The following is a 16,702-nucleotide window of genomic DNA, read 5'->3' as shown; positions in this document are numbered from 1 at the left end:
TGGATGAAAGGATGGATGGATGGATGGAAGGATGGATGGAAGGAAGGAAGGATGGATGGAAGGAAGGAAGGATGGATGGAAGGATGGATGGATGGATGGATGGAAGGATGGATGGATGGAAGGAAGGATGGATGGATGGATGGATGGATGGATGGAAGGATGGATGGATGGAAGTATGGATGGATGGATGGATGGATGGATGGAAGGATGGATGGAAGTATGGATGGATGGATGGAAGGATGGATGGATGGATGGATGGATGGAAGGAAGGATGGATGGATGGATGGGGTAGAATGAATGGCTGAGGATATGGTGGTTGAGGATATGGGTGGTTACGTGAAAAAGTGGATGGACAGACAGATTGGTAGTTGGGTGGGTGGGTGAACGATATCAGGGACAACTTTCAATATATCACGTCTCTCTGATCGCTTGCTATTGGCCCCAATTTCTATTGATCTAAATATCCCCTCCCCAACACAATTGTGTACTCTGTGAAGGTTGGGTACTTCTGCCCTTCTTACCCTCTTGTCTGAAGAACTGAGCTCAGGGTCTGGTGTACTGTGACTGTTCAGACAGCGCTCACCAAAGAAAGCAGAATACACCGAGGAGTGAGAGTGAGCAGGAGGAGGCCGAGTTTCCCTTTTAATGGGAAGCACAGACAGCAGGACATGGCCTGCTGACAGAGACCACAGGAAAACTGAAGGTGGAATGTGAAAGAGAATTTAAACTCCAAAGAGCAGCCAGGTCCTGGGCTCAGTAACTGGGTTTTCTCAGATCCTTACGTTTTCTCAAGAACAGCCAGTGCAAGGCGATGAGATGAAATCCAAACCAATGGCTGAGACTTGGGGAGCCCCGGCAACTCCCTGGAGTGTCTGGTACAGAACCATCTGGCCCTGGGGGGTACTGAAGGAGACTATCACAGCAATTACGCCACATGGGAAGCAACACAGCCAGCCACACTTCAGTGCAGGAGAAATTTATTGCTCGAAATCAGCTAGCCACAGATTCCTGGCCATCATTCTTAATCCCAGAATATGCAATAAATCAGAAAATCTATTCCCCTAAATACTCTGTGTGACAACCACAGGACAGAACTAAGCATATCAATTAAAGGCTAAGACCCCATTGTAATGCTAACCTCACTATTGTCTTAGGTGTTAACTAACCAATTCTGGTCTTTCAAATCAATCAGAGGGCCTGTTCATATGGTGCATACCTCCCCTTCCCTTCCCTGTTTTCTTGTGGTGTGCTGGGTAAATTGTCCCTTCCCCGTCATGGCATTCCATGATAAATGGCTATGGATGTGAGTGGTGTCTACATATCACGTGATTATCACTCAGAAAGCTTCCCATATTCGACTAGGACGTCTTGGGTCACTGCCTAAGTGAAAGGCATGTGCCGAGAAGGAGAGCATAGAGTGTTTGCATAGGGACAATGACAGTGGAGAATTTACCAGATGGGTCCAGTCATGAAGGAGCATCACAGACACTGTCAAATGTCTGTGAAGATGTGACATGTCATGTAATTGTTGGTGAGCAAGGGCAGCTTGAATGGCAGTTTAGGTAATGGAGGGGCCGGGTTTATGCTAGGTTTGAGGTTGAGGGCCACTCCAGCACCCTGTCACATATTCAGCAGACCTGTCACCGGCCTGGTGGGTTCGGCTCTGCATCTTCAGCCTCTTGGGGGCAGACAGAGGTGGTTGTCATCATGGGGGCTCATCCCCAAGGGCTGACACAGCACTGCCCAGAGTGGAGCCCTGCCAACGCTTGATGAATTAATCACCGGACCTTATTTACAGTGTGCTCTGTGTGGGGAAGAAGATCACAGGATCAGTCTACAGAAGGGAAAGGAGAAATCCAGAGAGGGGCCCTCCATCCCTGGGCTCCACAGCCTTAGATCCACCAACCATATCAAAGCATTCTTTAAAAATGAATGGGATGTTTCAATCAGGAAAGGATCTTGGCACCAAGAGCCTGAAGATGGGAGTTCAATCCTGGGACCCACAGGGTGGAAAAAGAACACCAACTCCTGTAAGTTGTCCTCTGATCCCCGATCTTACACTCAGATAAATAAATAAAAAAATGAACTTGTCTGCTCCGGATATGGACAGATTTTTCTGGTCATCACTAAAGAGCACAGTGTGGTGACCTGTCGCATCTGCAGTGTGTGAGCTATCTTAGCTGATCAAGAGGCGGTTTGAAGCTATAGGAAGCTGTGTGGGGACTATGTGCAGTCACTGCTCTCTGGGGGGGCACACTATACCCCCCCAAACAAACCAGGCTGACTGGCAGGTTGGGCAGCCTCACAGCGGAAGGCCTTTGAGTTTAATGCTGGCCGGAGCCTGTAGTGTCACAGTGGATCCAGCTGCACTCCTGGGACGTGAAGGACTGTCCCATGAACACATCCTTCATGGATGAGGCCAAGATTCAGGGTGGGTACCAGGATCACTGTACTGCCTCTGGCTTCCTGAGACCATGCTGTAAATGGCAGAGCTCTTTGTTGACCTGCAAATGTTCCCTCTCTGATTGATCTCAGCTGCTTTGGGGAGTGAGACGTGTTGGTTAGGGATCACGCAGCGTCTACCCCTCGCCCAGCCCGCTCTGCCATCACCACAGGTGATGGACGCAGGGTGAAGCCTCAGACGTGCTCACGTGCTCACACTTACCTGTCTCCCGATCAGCTGGGTAGCCTACTGAGTGAACACCTGGTAGCTGAAGTCATCGGTCTGGATTCTGAGACTGTATTTGCCCCTCATTCTCTGGTAATGCAAGATCAGAAGGGTCGTAGCGCCTGCCACCACAGTAAATGCAGCTACCGCAATGATAATGATGTAACGGGTCCCCAGGCCTGGATTTGTACGTGCAGGTTCACCTGTGGGTGAAGATAGGCGCAGGGTAAGAGAGAGAGGGGCCCGTGTCGGGGGAAGCATGTGCCTATGGCTGGCACCTGGCCCAGCAACTGTGAAACTGGTAGGAAGCAAAAGATGTGCTTAGATCGGCGGCTGGATTTGAGGTGTTCAATCACTACTTCCAGTGTGCTCTGAATTTGATCTGAGGCCCCTCAAGACAACGCCCTGTGTGTAACTGTGCGTCAGCGAGGGAGGCAGGAGCCCTCATCCCAAGAGAGCAGCTCAGCCCACAAGTGTGCAAGGAGAAACATCTGCCCACAGGTAGGGCTGTGAGGAGTCTCTGGACCCCTCACAGCTGGAGAGCCAGCTATCTAGTGCGGAGACACAGCTGGGCCTGTATACCACCTACATCAGAGAGCAGCACCCACCCAAGGCCAGAGTAGCAGCCAAAAGTCCAGGAGAGTGTAGACCCCAAAGAATGTAGAATAAATCTCTAATGGGTGCTTGAATACCGTGTCCACAATAGCATTGCTTATAAGAGGTGAAATGGGACCACAGCCCCAGCGTCTACCACCTTGTGAATGAATGGGCCGACTGTTACCAAGACACACAATGGAATTTTTTTGTTTGTTTGATTTTGGGTTTTTGCCTGTTTATTTGGTTTTTGAGGTACTGTCTCACACTGTAGCGTGTGGATTTCACTGAACCTGGAATTCACTATGTAACCTCAGTCTCAGCAATCCTCCTGCCTTAGCCTTCCATGAGATAGGACTATGGGTATGAGCCCCACTATGTCCAGCTTATACAAGGGAATCTTATCAAGTCACAGAAAGGAATAGAGCTCTGATGTCACATGCCATCTAGGAGATAGTATGTAAGGGATAGCACAGGACCGTGGTTAATGAGACCCATTCATCAGAACTCTCTAGAACAGGCAAACCAGAGACAGAGAGAAGACTGGGGGTTCTGGGGCCTCGGGAAGAGGCTGGAGAGGGGCGAGGAGTAGGCTGCTAAAGGGTCCAGACTTGTTTGGGGTGCACAGCACAGAGATGAAGGGGCCATTCTCTCCGATCGCTGTGCTGCATGCCACTCCATTCTCTTTCATCAGGGCTGCCTGATACTGGGCGAACACCACCCCAGTCTTTAAATATCCATACTGTCAATACTGTCAGGGTTGGAAGAGATGGCTCAGAAGGTAAGAACCCTTGCTGTACAAGCATGAAGACCTAACCAAATTCCCAGAAGCCACATAGAGGCTACAGACCTGAAATCCTAGTCTTGTGGGCGCGGAAGCAGGAGGATGGCTGGGGTTGGCAGCCCTCATAGCTCTAGGATAAGTAAGCCACCTTGCCTCAAGAGACTAAGGTGGAAAGTGAAGGACCAATGCTCTCCTCTGGAGACACACACACACACACACACACCCCTCACATTGTAGTGAAAAGATTCAAGTCACCAACCAGCCCCTGGCCCATAAGTGCTTTGTGGATGAGTGTGACTCATTGTCAAGGACATCCAAGCAGAGATCATGAGTGTACCCCAGTCACGCTCATCCCCCCATCCCCTCCTCCTCCAGCATTCCTGAAAGGTCTCGTTAGGAAAGAACCTGGGTCGTCTGCATGACTCAGATCCCATTTCCCTTCCCCACATGACTTCCAGGTCCCACAGTGAACACCGTGTTGTCTTCTAGGATGTAGCCTAAGGGATGCTGCTGTCAGCACAGTTGCCTTACAGTGGTCCTAGGTTTCCCGCTTGGCTACCTAGACAAAAAGCTTCAACCAGACAACCTTGTTTGGGCATGCTGGGGTGAGGTACCATCCTCTAACTATAACTGTGAAACATCTCCAGGAATGTGGGTCCCCATGCCTGGTCAGGTATCTTCCCTGGGATACAGGAGAGCTGGCACCAGAATCCAGCCTCCAAGGGCCAGGAAGGGGCTCTTCCCAGCACAGCTGGGGAACCTGCATTGCAGATGCTGAAGCAGAGGCAGGAGATGCCCTGTTGGCACTGTGGGACAGACTGTGACAGTCCAGAATGTCAGCCCTTGAGAGCAAGGAGTCCTTGTCCTGATGCTGCCTGGCCAGTCTGGTTCTTATCACTAGTAGCCATGCCACTAACTCAGCATAGCTCAGATTGAGACCTGCAGGCCAGGCTGTTCCATGACTGGGCCCACAGTAGGCTAAGTCTGCAACGGGGAGCAAACTCTCAGAAATGCTTGTACAACTAGACACACAGTGTCCCCTGGCATGTGAGGCCCCAAACATCACAGTGTGACCTGTGCGGGTCTTGCAGTCAGACCCTGTCTGTCCATGGAGCAGGGAGAAGTGTTAAAGTGCAGAGAACACTAAGCAGATAAAAGACCTAACAGCAGAGTGGAAAATGAAGACTGACAGCAAGTCCCCAGCACACATGTGACCAACCCATACTGGCCTCCCACCCGGCATGTGTGTAGTTAGTTCTCAAACAATAGAAATAAATCCCTCCCACCTCACCCATGGGAGAGAAAGCAAGTGCAGAAGCAAGTCCTCCCAGCACACATATGACCCACACAGAGTGGAAGCAAGTCCTCCTAGCACATATAACCCACACAGAGCAGAAGCAAGCCCTCTTGGTACTTGGAATCCCAGCTCAGACACTGCAGAAGTGCTCGGCAGCCTCGGTAATGCCCCTGGACATTTGCACATCCCGCAGTCATCCCACGCTACCCATGTCTTTGCTCAGCAATACAAACTAAGCAGGTTGAGTAGTTGACTAGAGAAGCTGTGGCCACGGGAGAGTCCCAAGCGGGATTAAAGCAGACAACACATATTCAAGATAAAGGATGGCTGTGTTTCCCTACGATCGTCAACACGTGAAATGCGTGGAAGTTTGTCCTCTATGTCATGTGATCTAGTGTAAAAAATACATTCAAGCCCAAATTCAAAAACTTCAGGACTCCTCTGGAAACAGGGCCATTGTAGGGGGACTAGTGATGAGGACACCCTGGAGTATCTGGGCCCTCACACAGTAGAACTAGGATCTAGAACTGCAGTATGGCTGCAGTGAGAAGTAGCTGGGGAAGCCCAAAATGGGCCGCAGCATGTGAACCTGAAGAGGCTGGAAGGATGCTTGGCTGCAGGTCTCAGAGGAGTAGGAAACCCTGTCTCAGGCTGTTTCCGGCTCTCAGACTGTGAGAGGATACAACTCTGTGGCCATATGTCACCCAGTCCATGGTATTTTGTCACCATGGCTACTTACGCACACTTGGGCAGGAGTGGTGATGGTGGTGGTGGAGCCCTTTCCGCAGAGCCGGTCCCAACCCTTTGACAAAGACAAGCAGGAGGATTCTGAGCAGCCCAGCTCTGCCTCCGAGGCCCAGGTCCAGCCACGTGAACACATACATCCTCCCTGATCTCCAGGTGAGTTTCAGGCTTCCCTGAAGGGGAAGTGCCGGTGGCAGTGGGGATAGAGACCAGAGCCGGTGGGAACGCATCAGCCTGCCTCTCCTTGTTTCTGCGGCTCCTTCAGTGCTTCTGCTAACACCACTCCTGCAGCAAGCAGCTCTTACCAATTGCAGGTGCCATGTGTGGCAGTGGCTTCCATGCCCATTTGTCTGAGAACATTATGGAAATAAAAGCCACAGACAGCAAAAAAGTGTGGTGAACAGGAGGATGGTTGAGCTTTGGAGCCAGATCAGTCACACCCTTGTGGCAATGCTCTCTGCACTGGTCCAGTGTAGATCTCTGCTTCTTACAAAAGGCAACAACCAAGTCTTACCCAGAAACGCCTGTAGGCCATGATCTGCCTGAAGTAGGAAATAATATCTTAATTTCACAGTGGGAAAACGAGAAATGAGAGGTATTGTGCCCAGCATCCCAAGAGTATTATCATCAGCCAGATTTTAAATTTAAGGAGCCTCACACATTAGGGACTCTCAAAGGACTTGTATTTCACATTAGATACAACTCCGGGAGGTAGGCAGAGCAATCTGCTATGACTACAATCTTACAAAAGAAAACCAGGATCCCTGACACATAGTGGATGGAGGAAGAAAGAGAGGAATGTCTGTCTGTATACATGTATGGTGAACAGATGGTAGATATATTGGTGAATAGATAACGGGTAGATGGATAGATGGATTGATGATAGATAATGGGTAGATGGATAGATGGATTGATGACAGATAATGGGTAGATGGATAGATGGATGTGTGCACGGATGGATTAGTGAAAGTTAAATGCATGAATGAATGGCATCTAGATGAATACATTGATTAATGATGAATGGCTGATGGCTGGATGGATCGATGGAAGAATGATGATGAATGGAGGATGTGTGGATGGATAGATGTGATAGAGTCAACAGTATTATGAAGACCGCACAGCTCATGCATCAGCCTATGGTCAAACTCGGGTCCACCAACTCCAAGTCCAGTGTCTCTCCCATCCTATTGACATTTTCCCTGACATCTATGAACGAATGGAGAGGCTACATTTCTATTGATGAGAGCATGTGATTTAAATATGCTCTTTCGTCTTGGGGCCCCAGGTTGACCAGTTCTCTACAGCAATTTAAGAGGATAGTGAGTGGAGAAAAGGCATTTGGTTCTAGAACCTCAGCCAGCAGTTGCCTGAGGACCCCCACCTAGGTCTCAGAACACAGGCCATTTGTGGAGACTCACCTGGGTCTCAGAACCTAAGTCAGCAACCATTTGTGAACACACACCTAGATGTAAAACAGTCTGAGTTAGTGGGCTAGGGGTGTACCCTGACAACTATGCCCAAGGTTTTATTTCCTCAATGCTTAAATGAAAAACAGCAGTTGAGACACACCAGCCAGGACCTCCCTGCTGGTTCCCTTGCTCTCTTACCTGAAACCCAGCTCCCACCCTCAGCCTGAATCCCAGGAGCTGTTTTGCAGGGAAATACAGAAAGGCACAAGACCATCAATGTTAGGAGGAAAATTAACAAAAAGAAAACCAATCAGGATTAGGCTGAGCAAGGAGAAAAGCTTAAATATCTTTCTGGCATGAAGATGAGCTGCCCAAGGGGACAAAGAAGAAGGAAGTAGCCAGGGGTAGCACTGGATGTTCCTTGAGGAGTGTCCCCTGGAGTTGTCAGTGCTTTCTTTCCCCCTCACTGGCCAGAGCTGACCTCCCCAGCTGCACTCAGTTGCCAAGGAGGGTGGAAGCTGTGATTTTACTCCAGGCAACGACGTGCCAGCTAAAGTCTGAAAATTCTCTTACTATAGAAAAGAGACAGGATTGGAGGCATCTAGAAACTTCTGTCTTAGTACCCACAGCATGTAAATTCCATAGTTTTTCCAAATAATTAGATCATATGAGAGGAGAAACGTGTTTGGAAAATTTGATTCTGAAAATACATGGACATAATCATCTAGAGTGTCCTTTTGGTTCATCTTCTAAATTAAACAGCTTTTTCATACGGTTTTACAATTACACATGTGTGCACACATGAGTATATGCATGCATGCATGCACACGCACGCACACATGCACAAGCACGCACACTTGCAGTTGTCTATTTGCAGCTTGGGCCCTCCCTCTTTGTATCCACTGGACGTATTTACTCAGGGTCAAAGATCTCCTGTCCTCAGCTTCCCGGGACTCAGATCACAGCACCCGACAAACTCAGTGCTCTGAGCCTCTGGAATCTGGGACTCTTCCCCACAGCACGGCCACAGAAGTAGATCCCATCTCTCAGGTGGCCAAGGGAACAAATCCTGTCCAATATGTGATGATCTTAACCCCACACAATCACGCAAGAGTCTCGAGGAGTATTTCAGCCACTGTTGTGAGTCCTGTAAAAAAATCTTTAAAGCCCCTCTGCACACTAGGCAGCTGGGATCATTTCTTCGCCTTTGAAACCCAGAGCCGGAGGACTCACCTTCAGAGAGATGGAGCGGCCCCCAGGACATCTGGTGCTCAGCTTCACTGCTTCTCAGCAGCCGGAAGTCATTGCAGCTCTGTTTTTGACAAGAGAAAGTTCATTTGGTGCTTACAGGTCATGAACTCACTGTCTAGGGCATTCCTCATCTGACCCTGGCAATTCGGTCCTCCAGAGTTGGGTGTTGAGTCATTGGGCAAAAGCCGCTTTACATATCCTAGGTAATGGTCGAGTGAAGGCAGCCAAGAATGAAGCAGGAGCTGAACAGAGGCCATGAAGGAAAATTGCCCAGGCTTGCTCCCCACGACTTGCTCAGTCTGCTTTCTTATACAGACCACTGGCCCCAGGGAGCTGGGCCCTCCCACATCAATCATTAATCAAGCAAAAGCCCTACAGAGTTGCGTAGAAGCAGTCCGTTGGAGGCATTTTCCTCTTCTAGATGACTCTAGCCTTTGTCGGGTTGACAAAAACAAACTGGAGCATCACCCAAAGCATGAGAGGCATGGAATGGGGTACACAGAGAGGAAAGATGGAGAGACCATGAGTCTTTCATCCCTCCCTCGGACCGTGCCTCAACAAGACAACCCAGAGTTCCTTTCGTGTCTTCCAAGGGTTCAACCAGGCCTGCACTCCTCTGATACCTTTGCCCTTCACCTTCACTGTGTTGCTCGGCGGTTTGGTGCAATCTGTTCCCTGTATACCCAATATCCACCATGGTTTTCCAAGAAAATGAGGGCGTCCTGACCCCAGCCTTCTAACTGTCTTAGTTAGGGTTTTTTTTGCTGTAATGAAATGCCATGACCAAAAGCAACTTGGGGAGGAAAGGGATTGTTTGGCTTACATGTCCAGAGTCACAGCTCACTGAGGAAAGCGAAAGCAGGAACTGAAACAAGGCAGGACCCTGGAGGCGGGAGCTGATGCAGACGCCATGGAGGAGGGCTACTTCCTGACTTGCTCCACATGGTTTGCTCACCCTGCTTATAGAACCCAGGACCACCAGACCAGGGATGGCACCACCCTCAATAGGCTGGGTCCTCTCCTGTCAATCACTAATTGAGAAAAAGCCTTACAGGCCTGCCCACAGCCTGATCCCGTGGAGGCCCTATCTCAGTTGAGTTTCCCTGCTCTACTCCTCCTCCTAACTACTCTAGCTGCTGTCAAGTTTACACAAAACTCATCAGCTGACCTTGTCTGGGAAGATGATCAGGTTGAGGTGACCTCTAACCCTGAAAGTGAGACCTAAAATGAAAAGGATGTGGATGTACGGACGGACTTGAGGGGAAGAAATTCTGTGAGGGAATGGCCAGGCCACAAGAAGCTGGGCAACGCCATGGCAGAGTCTCCTGCATAGCTCGGGACCCAGCCTGCCAACACTGTGGGTTCCCGACTCACTCAGCAGTGTGTTTCTAGTATTTTAATGGCCCCGTCATACCTTTTCTGGCAGCCTTGGGAACTAATGGAAAGCCCGCTATTAAGGAACTCAGAGTGGGGATGGGGATCAGGTTGGAAAGCCCTGAGACGCATCAGCCCCTGCATAGAGAACATTGCTATAACCACTAGCCGTATTTCTGAGGACTGTATGAAGTCTATACTGGGGCATGCCCCTCAGTGAGTGTCAGGGGAAGTCAACTGTGCCGCCAGGAAGACCTACTATGTGAGAAAGGGGAATGACTGAATTATTGGGCCCCGTGTCTCTTATCCCACACCCTGCTAATGGCCAAAGGCTTGTCACTTGGAAAAATTCCAGAGTGTCTGCCACCCTCAGAGATGGGTACAGTAGCAAGCATGTCTCCCAAAGGAAGAACACATATCGTCTGGGTAAATGAGAATGCGAAGTGTCCATGAGCTCCATGTAAATACTGTGCACAAGGAAAGAAAAATCTACTAGAGTTGCTGATAGTTGGCGAGGTTCTATTCATATTGCTCATACGATATCAAAATACTGTTTTACACCACAGCTGATTAGGGTGGAGCTGGGTGACATGACTGGTTAGTTTTGTTGCCAACTTGACACACCTGGGTAGAGGGAATCCAACAAAATACTTGCCTTGATTGGATTGGCCTGTGGGCATGTGTGTGGGGACAGTTCCTTCATTGCTATTTGATGTAGGAAGACCCAGCCCACTGTGGGCGGTGCCACTCCTAGGTCTGAGCAAACCAGGGGGAAGAAGCTAGTAAGGAGCATGTGCCATCATTATTGTTTCAAACTCCCGAGTTGGCTTCTCTTGATGATGGGTTATAACCTATAAGCTAAAATAAACCTTTTCCTCCCCAAGTTACTGTAGGTCATGGGTCCCCCCCCCCCCAAGGAGGAAGGAGGAAGGAGCCAGCACTTACTATCCTGCATGAGTTCCTGGGGTTCTCCATACACACTCGCAGCTTGCAGTGCAGGAAGACGATAGAATTGTTAACGAAGGAGAAGATTCTCAGCTTGAACTGGGCCTTGCTGGAGTTGCCATTCTGGATCACGCTGGTGTAGGTGTTGGGGACTGGGCAGCTGAGGGAGGGAGGGAACATGGCTCCTGAAGTCAACTGCTCCCCTGGCTGCTGCTCAGGCATGGCTCTTGTGAACCTCTGCCCCTCACAGGTACCCTACAGCCTCCTGAAAGTCTCAGGTGCTGCTGTTCCATCTGGCCCCAAATCCGGACCACATCAGCATTTGCCTGGAAATTCCAAAGGGTTCAAAGTAGGCAACGGGGCTGGGCAAGGTGATGCGGCCTCTACCTGTTATTGATGAAGCCAAAGGTGACGGGGTCCCTGGCGTTGCTGGATGGGGTGGCCCAGCACTTGGTCAGCACCACCTTGAGGCTGCTCTTCTGCCTGTGGAGCCCCACTTCAATCTTGATCTCATCACTGGCAGACACACTGTAATTCTGAGGTATGGGAGAATCTCCAATGAACAGCTGCATCTCAGTGACGAAGTTCCCAGTGCCGTGGAGGTCTTCTATGATGGTGTAGACCCTGTGGGGGAGAGGCTAGCTGAGGCTTGCTTTCTGAAGTCCTTTCTTCTCGTTCCTCCCCACAAAAGGTGATTCTGAGGAGGCACGGAAGCCAAGGAAGAAGCCCGGTGAGGGGAGGTGACGCATGCACAGCTGGCTGCAAGCAAGAAGCCGGACTCCTCTCTGTGTGGGCGGTTGCCCTGGAGAGAGGGCTATCATGCGGAGGCTGTGTTCTGAGGAGCTAGAGGCAACTCACTAGAAGCTGTTCTGCCTAGCTGATGGGAAAGCATTTGGTCCTCTCTAGTCAATCCTACAAAGGACTCGGGCAGAGATGGGGGCAAGATGGCAGTTGTGTAGGCAGACTCAAGAAAGCCCTCGGAGGAGAGACACCCTGGAGAGCCTTCAAGCAAAGGTCCCAGAGGGAGCCCAGGTTATATGGAGGCAAGGAAGCCTCCCACTCACCCCCACTGCGGGGTGTAGCCTGAGGAGGTCAGAAGGTCATTGCGGAAGGCGCAGTGGATGGGACTGAGGATCTGCAGGTGGTGAATGACACCCTCTGGGGACAGGTCATTCTTCAGTGTGGTCGTCACCACTGTGCTGGTCATGTTCTGAGCATAAACAGAGGGGATGTTAGTGATCCCCTGGGTCTCCATGTGCCCCAGTTCCAACTGCAGATATATTCCAGGTACTGGAGGGTTATCCCTAGAAGTGTGATGGCCTTGGCAAGTGTCCCCTGATGTCACCTGCTAGAGATTTTCATGTCGGGCATTGGTTCCTACCTCTAGCCCCCATCCTACTCACCCAGAGGAGGCCAGTCTTCCAGTTATGTTTATGCCGTCATATATGTGCAGCTGTGTCCTTGCGTCAACCTGCGTCTTAGCATGTCATACCATATCTAATCGGTGGTGTTCTCTTTTCTCCCAGCATTCCCCAAACCCAGCTGGACTGAACTGTCAGATGAGATCTTTGGCTCAGAAAACAGAGGTGACCTAAGCCTCTATCTGCTGGCTCCTGCGTCCTGTCCCTCTGAGAGACACTGACACACTGGGAACAGCCTTGAAGGAACACTTGGATCTTAGCAAATGAGTTCTCTCTCTCTCTCCCTTCCTCCCTCCCTCTTTCCTTCATTCTCTTCTTCAATTTCCCATCCCCCTCTTCCTCTCCTCTTTCTCCCCCCTCCCCTTCTTTTTATTCCCCCTCTTTCCTTCCCCTAGCTTTGTTCTCACCCTCTCTCCCCCATTTTCTGTCCCCCCCATTCCATTTCTGGACACCATGACGTGTGCAGCTTTGCAGCATCATGCTCTCCTGCCCAGAGTAACGGAGCCAACCAACCATGGGCTGAAACCTCTGAGTGTGAGCCAAGCCCACCTTTCCCTCCCTGAAGCTGACTTATCTCAGACACGTTGTTACAGTGGCAGAAATATGTCTAACACACATGCATACATATAATACATGTGCACACAGGTGTATTCAACACACACCTAAACATGCACATTCATGCACACACATGTTCCCACATGACTCCTTGACTTTCTCCCCTTTCCTACCTTCCCTTCCCATCCTGACTCCAGCCAGCCCCAAGCCCTAAGCACCAGAAGAGTTTTGCAACGTGAAGCTTGCATCTCTTCAGGATTCCAGTGTACTGACTGTGGCGGCGTGGACCTGTCTGACTTCCTCTTCTGGGTTCTCTCAGAAGTCAGAGGCCCAGGAGCGAAGACCCTGGCTGCTGCCCTACCAGGTGCAAACCCTCCCCACCCTGACGTCCCTCCAGGTGACTCACGCTCTGCACGAGGGTCCCACACTGGCCCCAGCCAGCCACCAGGAAGACATGCGTGCTGTTGCTGTTGCTCACGTTGCAGGAGGGCTCCCCCAGGTACAGGGAGGCCTCGGGTATGGCTTCCTGCTGCAGGAAGCGTTTCTGGATGGTAATGACCACTGTCTCAATCTCGCAGGACACTCCAACCGCATCAGTCAGGTTCAGCCGCAGGGGTGGGTCCTGGGGCACGGAGCTGGCATCTGGCACAGGGTCAACTCTGGTTCCTGCTGGGGTAGGGGGCCACTCTGGGCCTGGGGTCTGGATTGTGTTGCTAGAAGAGCCACCTGCAGGTTCCAAGGAGACAAAGGCTCAGGGTAAGTCTGTTTGGGGCTGGAGGGACAGGGCAGGCCTCTGAGGCCCTATATCGTACTCTAAAGCAGCCATACCCAGGAGGTGCCTGCTCCAGACACAGTGTTCCCACACTTTGCACAGATCGGGCTACTGGGCTTCCATTGGTCCTCAAGTACCATGGATGTGCTAAGCATGAATGTGTGTTGAGCCCACAAGTATTATCCAGGAAATGGACAGCCGAAAGATCTATCGGACTATCCACGGGAACCGTATACGGACACCCCACCTGGACTAACCCATTTCTGCAGAGCTACAAGTACATCTGTCCTTTGGAGAAGTCACTGTCAACTCTGTAGAACTCTTGTGAAATCACAGCATTTCTCCCTTCTATAGTATCCCAGCAGCTTATAAACCTGACTTTTTCTGTAGGGCAACTGGATAACTCCCCCACAGCCATAGTGTGAAAAGGATTCAGTCAAGTCCTTGCTCTCAGCCAAAATCTACATAGAAATAGTTCCCCACAAACTTTCTTTACTGCCAGTAGTCACTGGTAAGAAAGGAGCCTCATACAGGAGGTTATAATGTATCTGCCCTAACAGCAGCCTCAGGAAGGCGTGATCTATTGGTCTGCTCTGACTTAACAGGCTACTAATATTCTGTATATGCCATTTACCTTGGTTTCAACTAACATAGGATCATAGCTCAGGAAATTAACTGTTTATACAGGAAAAAGGCCTGAGTCGCTAAAACTGGCTTCAGAGAGAAAAATTCTCACCTGGGCCGCCTGCTGGAGTCACACTTGGAATTTTAAGTGCACAGGTTTGGCAGAGGAGAGAGAGGTGTTTTAGGTCAGGGAGAGAGGGAAAGTGTGTACCTAAGAAGCCTTGGAAGATCTTTTAGCTTCATGTTCTTCCAGTAACATATATCTATTCCACCAGATTTATAATCATGTAACGTGTTATAGATTGCTCTTCCAGCCTTGGCAGCTCTCACCCCAGGAGGCCCTATTGCCCTCTCCAGATAACAAACTGCTTTAGTAAGTGCCTCATGAGGCCGAGACAGCCTGCTTCTCTCGGTCTCCACAAAGGTTTCAGTTTATATAGGGGTGCAGACAAGTTAGCAATCCCATAGGCAGTAACAAAAGTATCAAGCATACATTTTCACAGAGTCTCAAGAAACTGGTGGATCGGGCAAGTAGGCACTTTATATCTCAGAGAGGGCGTGGCTGTGAAGTTCCCCTGTGGTAGCTATACTAACCTAGGGGTTTGATTTGCATTAGCATCTGGCTGGTTGAGTTAAAATGATCTCTTCTGGAGATACTGCTTTTGACTCCAGCGAGTGGCCCAGGTGAGAATTTTTCTCTCTGAAGCTAGTTTTGGCGACTCAGGCCTTTTTCCTGTATAGACAGTTAATTTCCTGAGCTATGATCCTATGTTAGTTGAAACCAAGGTGAAGGGTAGATACAGAGTATTAGTAGCCTGTTAAGTCAGAGCAGGAGAGCAGTAGATCACACCTTCCTGAGGCTGCTGTTAGGGCAGATACATTATAACCTCCTGTATGAGGCTCCTTTCTTATCAGTGACTACTGTCAATAACGACAGTTTGTGGGGGACTATTTTTCTGTAGATTTTGGCTGTGAGAACAAGGGCTTGACTGAATTCTTTCGCCTCATGGCTTCACAATGTAGGGTGAGTTATCCAGTTGCCCTACAGGAAAAGTCAGGTTTATAAGCTGCTGGGATACTATAGAAGGGAGAAATGCTGTGATTTCACAAGATTTCTGCAGAGTTGACAGTGACTTCTCCAAAGGACAGATGTCCCCATAGCTCTGCAGAAATGGGTTAGTCCAGGCGGGGTGTGCATACGCACTTCCCGTGGAGAGTCTAATAGATCTGCCAGCTGTCCACTTACTGCATAACACTTGTGGGCTCACCACAAATCAGCAAGGACCTGTCCCCAAGGTCCTGAGGTTTATCTCCAAACAGAGAGTCCTAAGTTGTCCTCTCAGGAGTCTGTGCCCCTTGCTCCAGCCTTGGCCTCCTTCCTGCCCCAAAGCTCACAGTTTTGCAATGTCGAGGGATCTCTGGAAAGATCTTCCATGGAAACGTCACCCACATTCCTGGGCAGCATGCTTTTCTGTGTCATCCACTTCTGTAGGCTCCCAAGTTTCAGCCAGTTCCTATCGCATGATTGGACCCCACTACCAGGTGCTGACTTAGTTGGCCCTGATGACAGCTCCAACGTGACTTGACTTCTTCTGTACTCTGTGTCCCCCAGACCAAGTAGGTTCTCTGCCCCAGAGACTGTCACTCACACAGGTGGCTGTCTCCCTCCATGGGATATATATGAAAGAAGAGGGAGAGCCAGGCATACACACACACACACACATATGCACACATGAATTCACATATACACACATGCATGCACGCATGCGCACACACACACACATACACGCACACATGCACACATATAGAAACTTGTCCAGGTCATAAACATTGTGCTGACTTCATTTGCACAAAGGACCCCTTCTCTTAGAAATGAGAGCCCTTAGGAAAGAAGATGATGAGATAGCACTCCAGAAAAGGCTAAAAAACTTACCATCACAGGATCTTCCAGAATATTCCACATGTGAGTCTCCCCCATCACAGCTACACGTGAAAGATCCGAAGGTGTTTCTGCACATCCCAGGCTCACAGTCATCCTCCCTCATCTCACACTCATCGTAGTCTGAAAAGCATTGAGAGGAGAACAGGAGCCATGGCAGGCTGTAAGTGGCTCTGGGGTGGGCAGTGCCATCAGCTGCATGCATCAGCTGCATGCATCTGGGACGGTGCATATCAGGAGGCAGGGTGGAATTATATCCAGAGAGCAGGCCACACGAATGTGGCCAGCTCAGGACAGTCCAGGAGACTCAGTGTGGGTGGGAACT

At 50.0% G+C, this 16,702-nt stretch overlaps 1 protein-coding gene across 1 annotated transcript in view; it reads right to left on the bottom strand.

The window, feature by feature from the left end:
- Nucleotides 1–1,546: 1,546 nt before the first annotated feature.
- Umodl1 (uromodulin like 1) overlaps nucleotides 1,547–16,702 on the bottom strand; it is a 43,287-nt gene continuing 28,131 nt past the window's right edge. Inside the window, exons 11-18 of the mRNA XM_041635183.1 lie at nucleotides 16,372–16,500; nucleotides 13,449–13,768; nucleotides 12,131–12,276; nucleotides 11,454–11,690; nucleotides 11,067–11,226; nucleotides 8,730–8,808; nucleotides 2,666–2,871; nucleotides 1,547–1,804 (exon numbers count right to left, since the gene is read on the bottom strand). Coding sequence (XP_041491117.1) covers nucleotides 2,690–2,871; nucleotides 8,730–8,808; nucleotides 11,067–11,226; nucleotides 11,454–11,690; nucleotides 12,131–12,276; nucleotides 13,449–13,768; nucleotides 16,372–16,500 — 1,253 coding nt within the window. The 3' untranslated portion in view covers nucleotides 1,547–1,804; nucleotides 2,666–2,689. The remainder of the gene's footprint in view (nucleotides 1,805–2,665; nucleotides 2,872–8,729; nucleotides 8,809–11,066; nucleotides 11,227–11,453; nucleotides 11,691–12,130; nucleotides 12,277–13,448; nucleotides 13,769–16,371; nucleotides 16,501–16,702) is intronic.

Source organism: Microtus oregoni, unplaced genomic scaffold (genome assembly GCF_018167655.1).
Source record: "Microtus oregoni isolate MIOR12 unplaced genomic scaffold, Mior012 000046F_ref0000063, whole genome shotgun sequence".
Classification (NCBI taxonomy): domain Eukaryota; kingdom Metazoa; phylum Chordata; class Mammalia; order Rodentia; family Cricetidae; genus Microtus; species Microtus oregoni.
The sequence above is the reverse complement of the archived record's forward strand: the minus strand, read 5'-3'. Positions and strand labels throughout refer to the sequence as shown.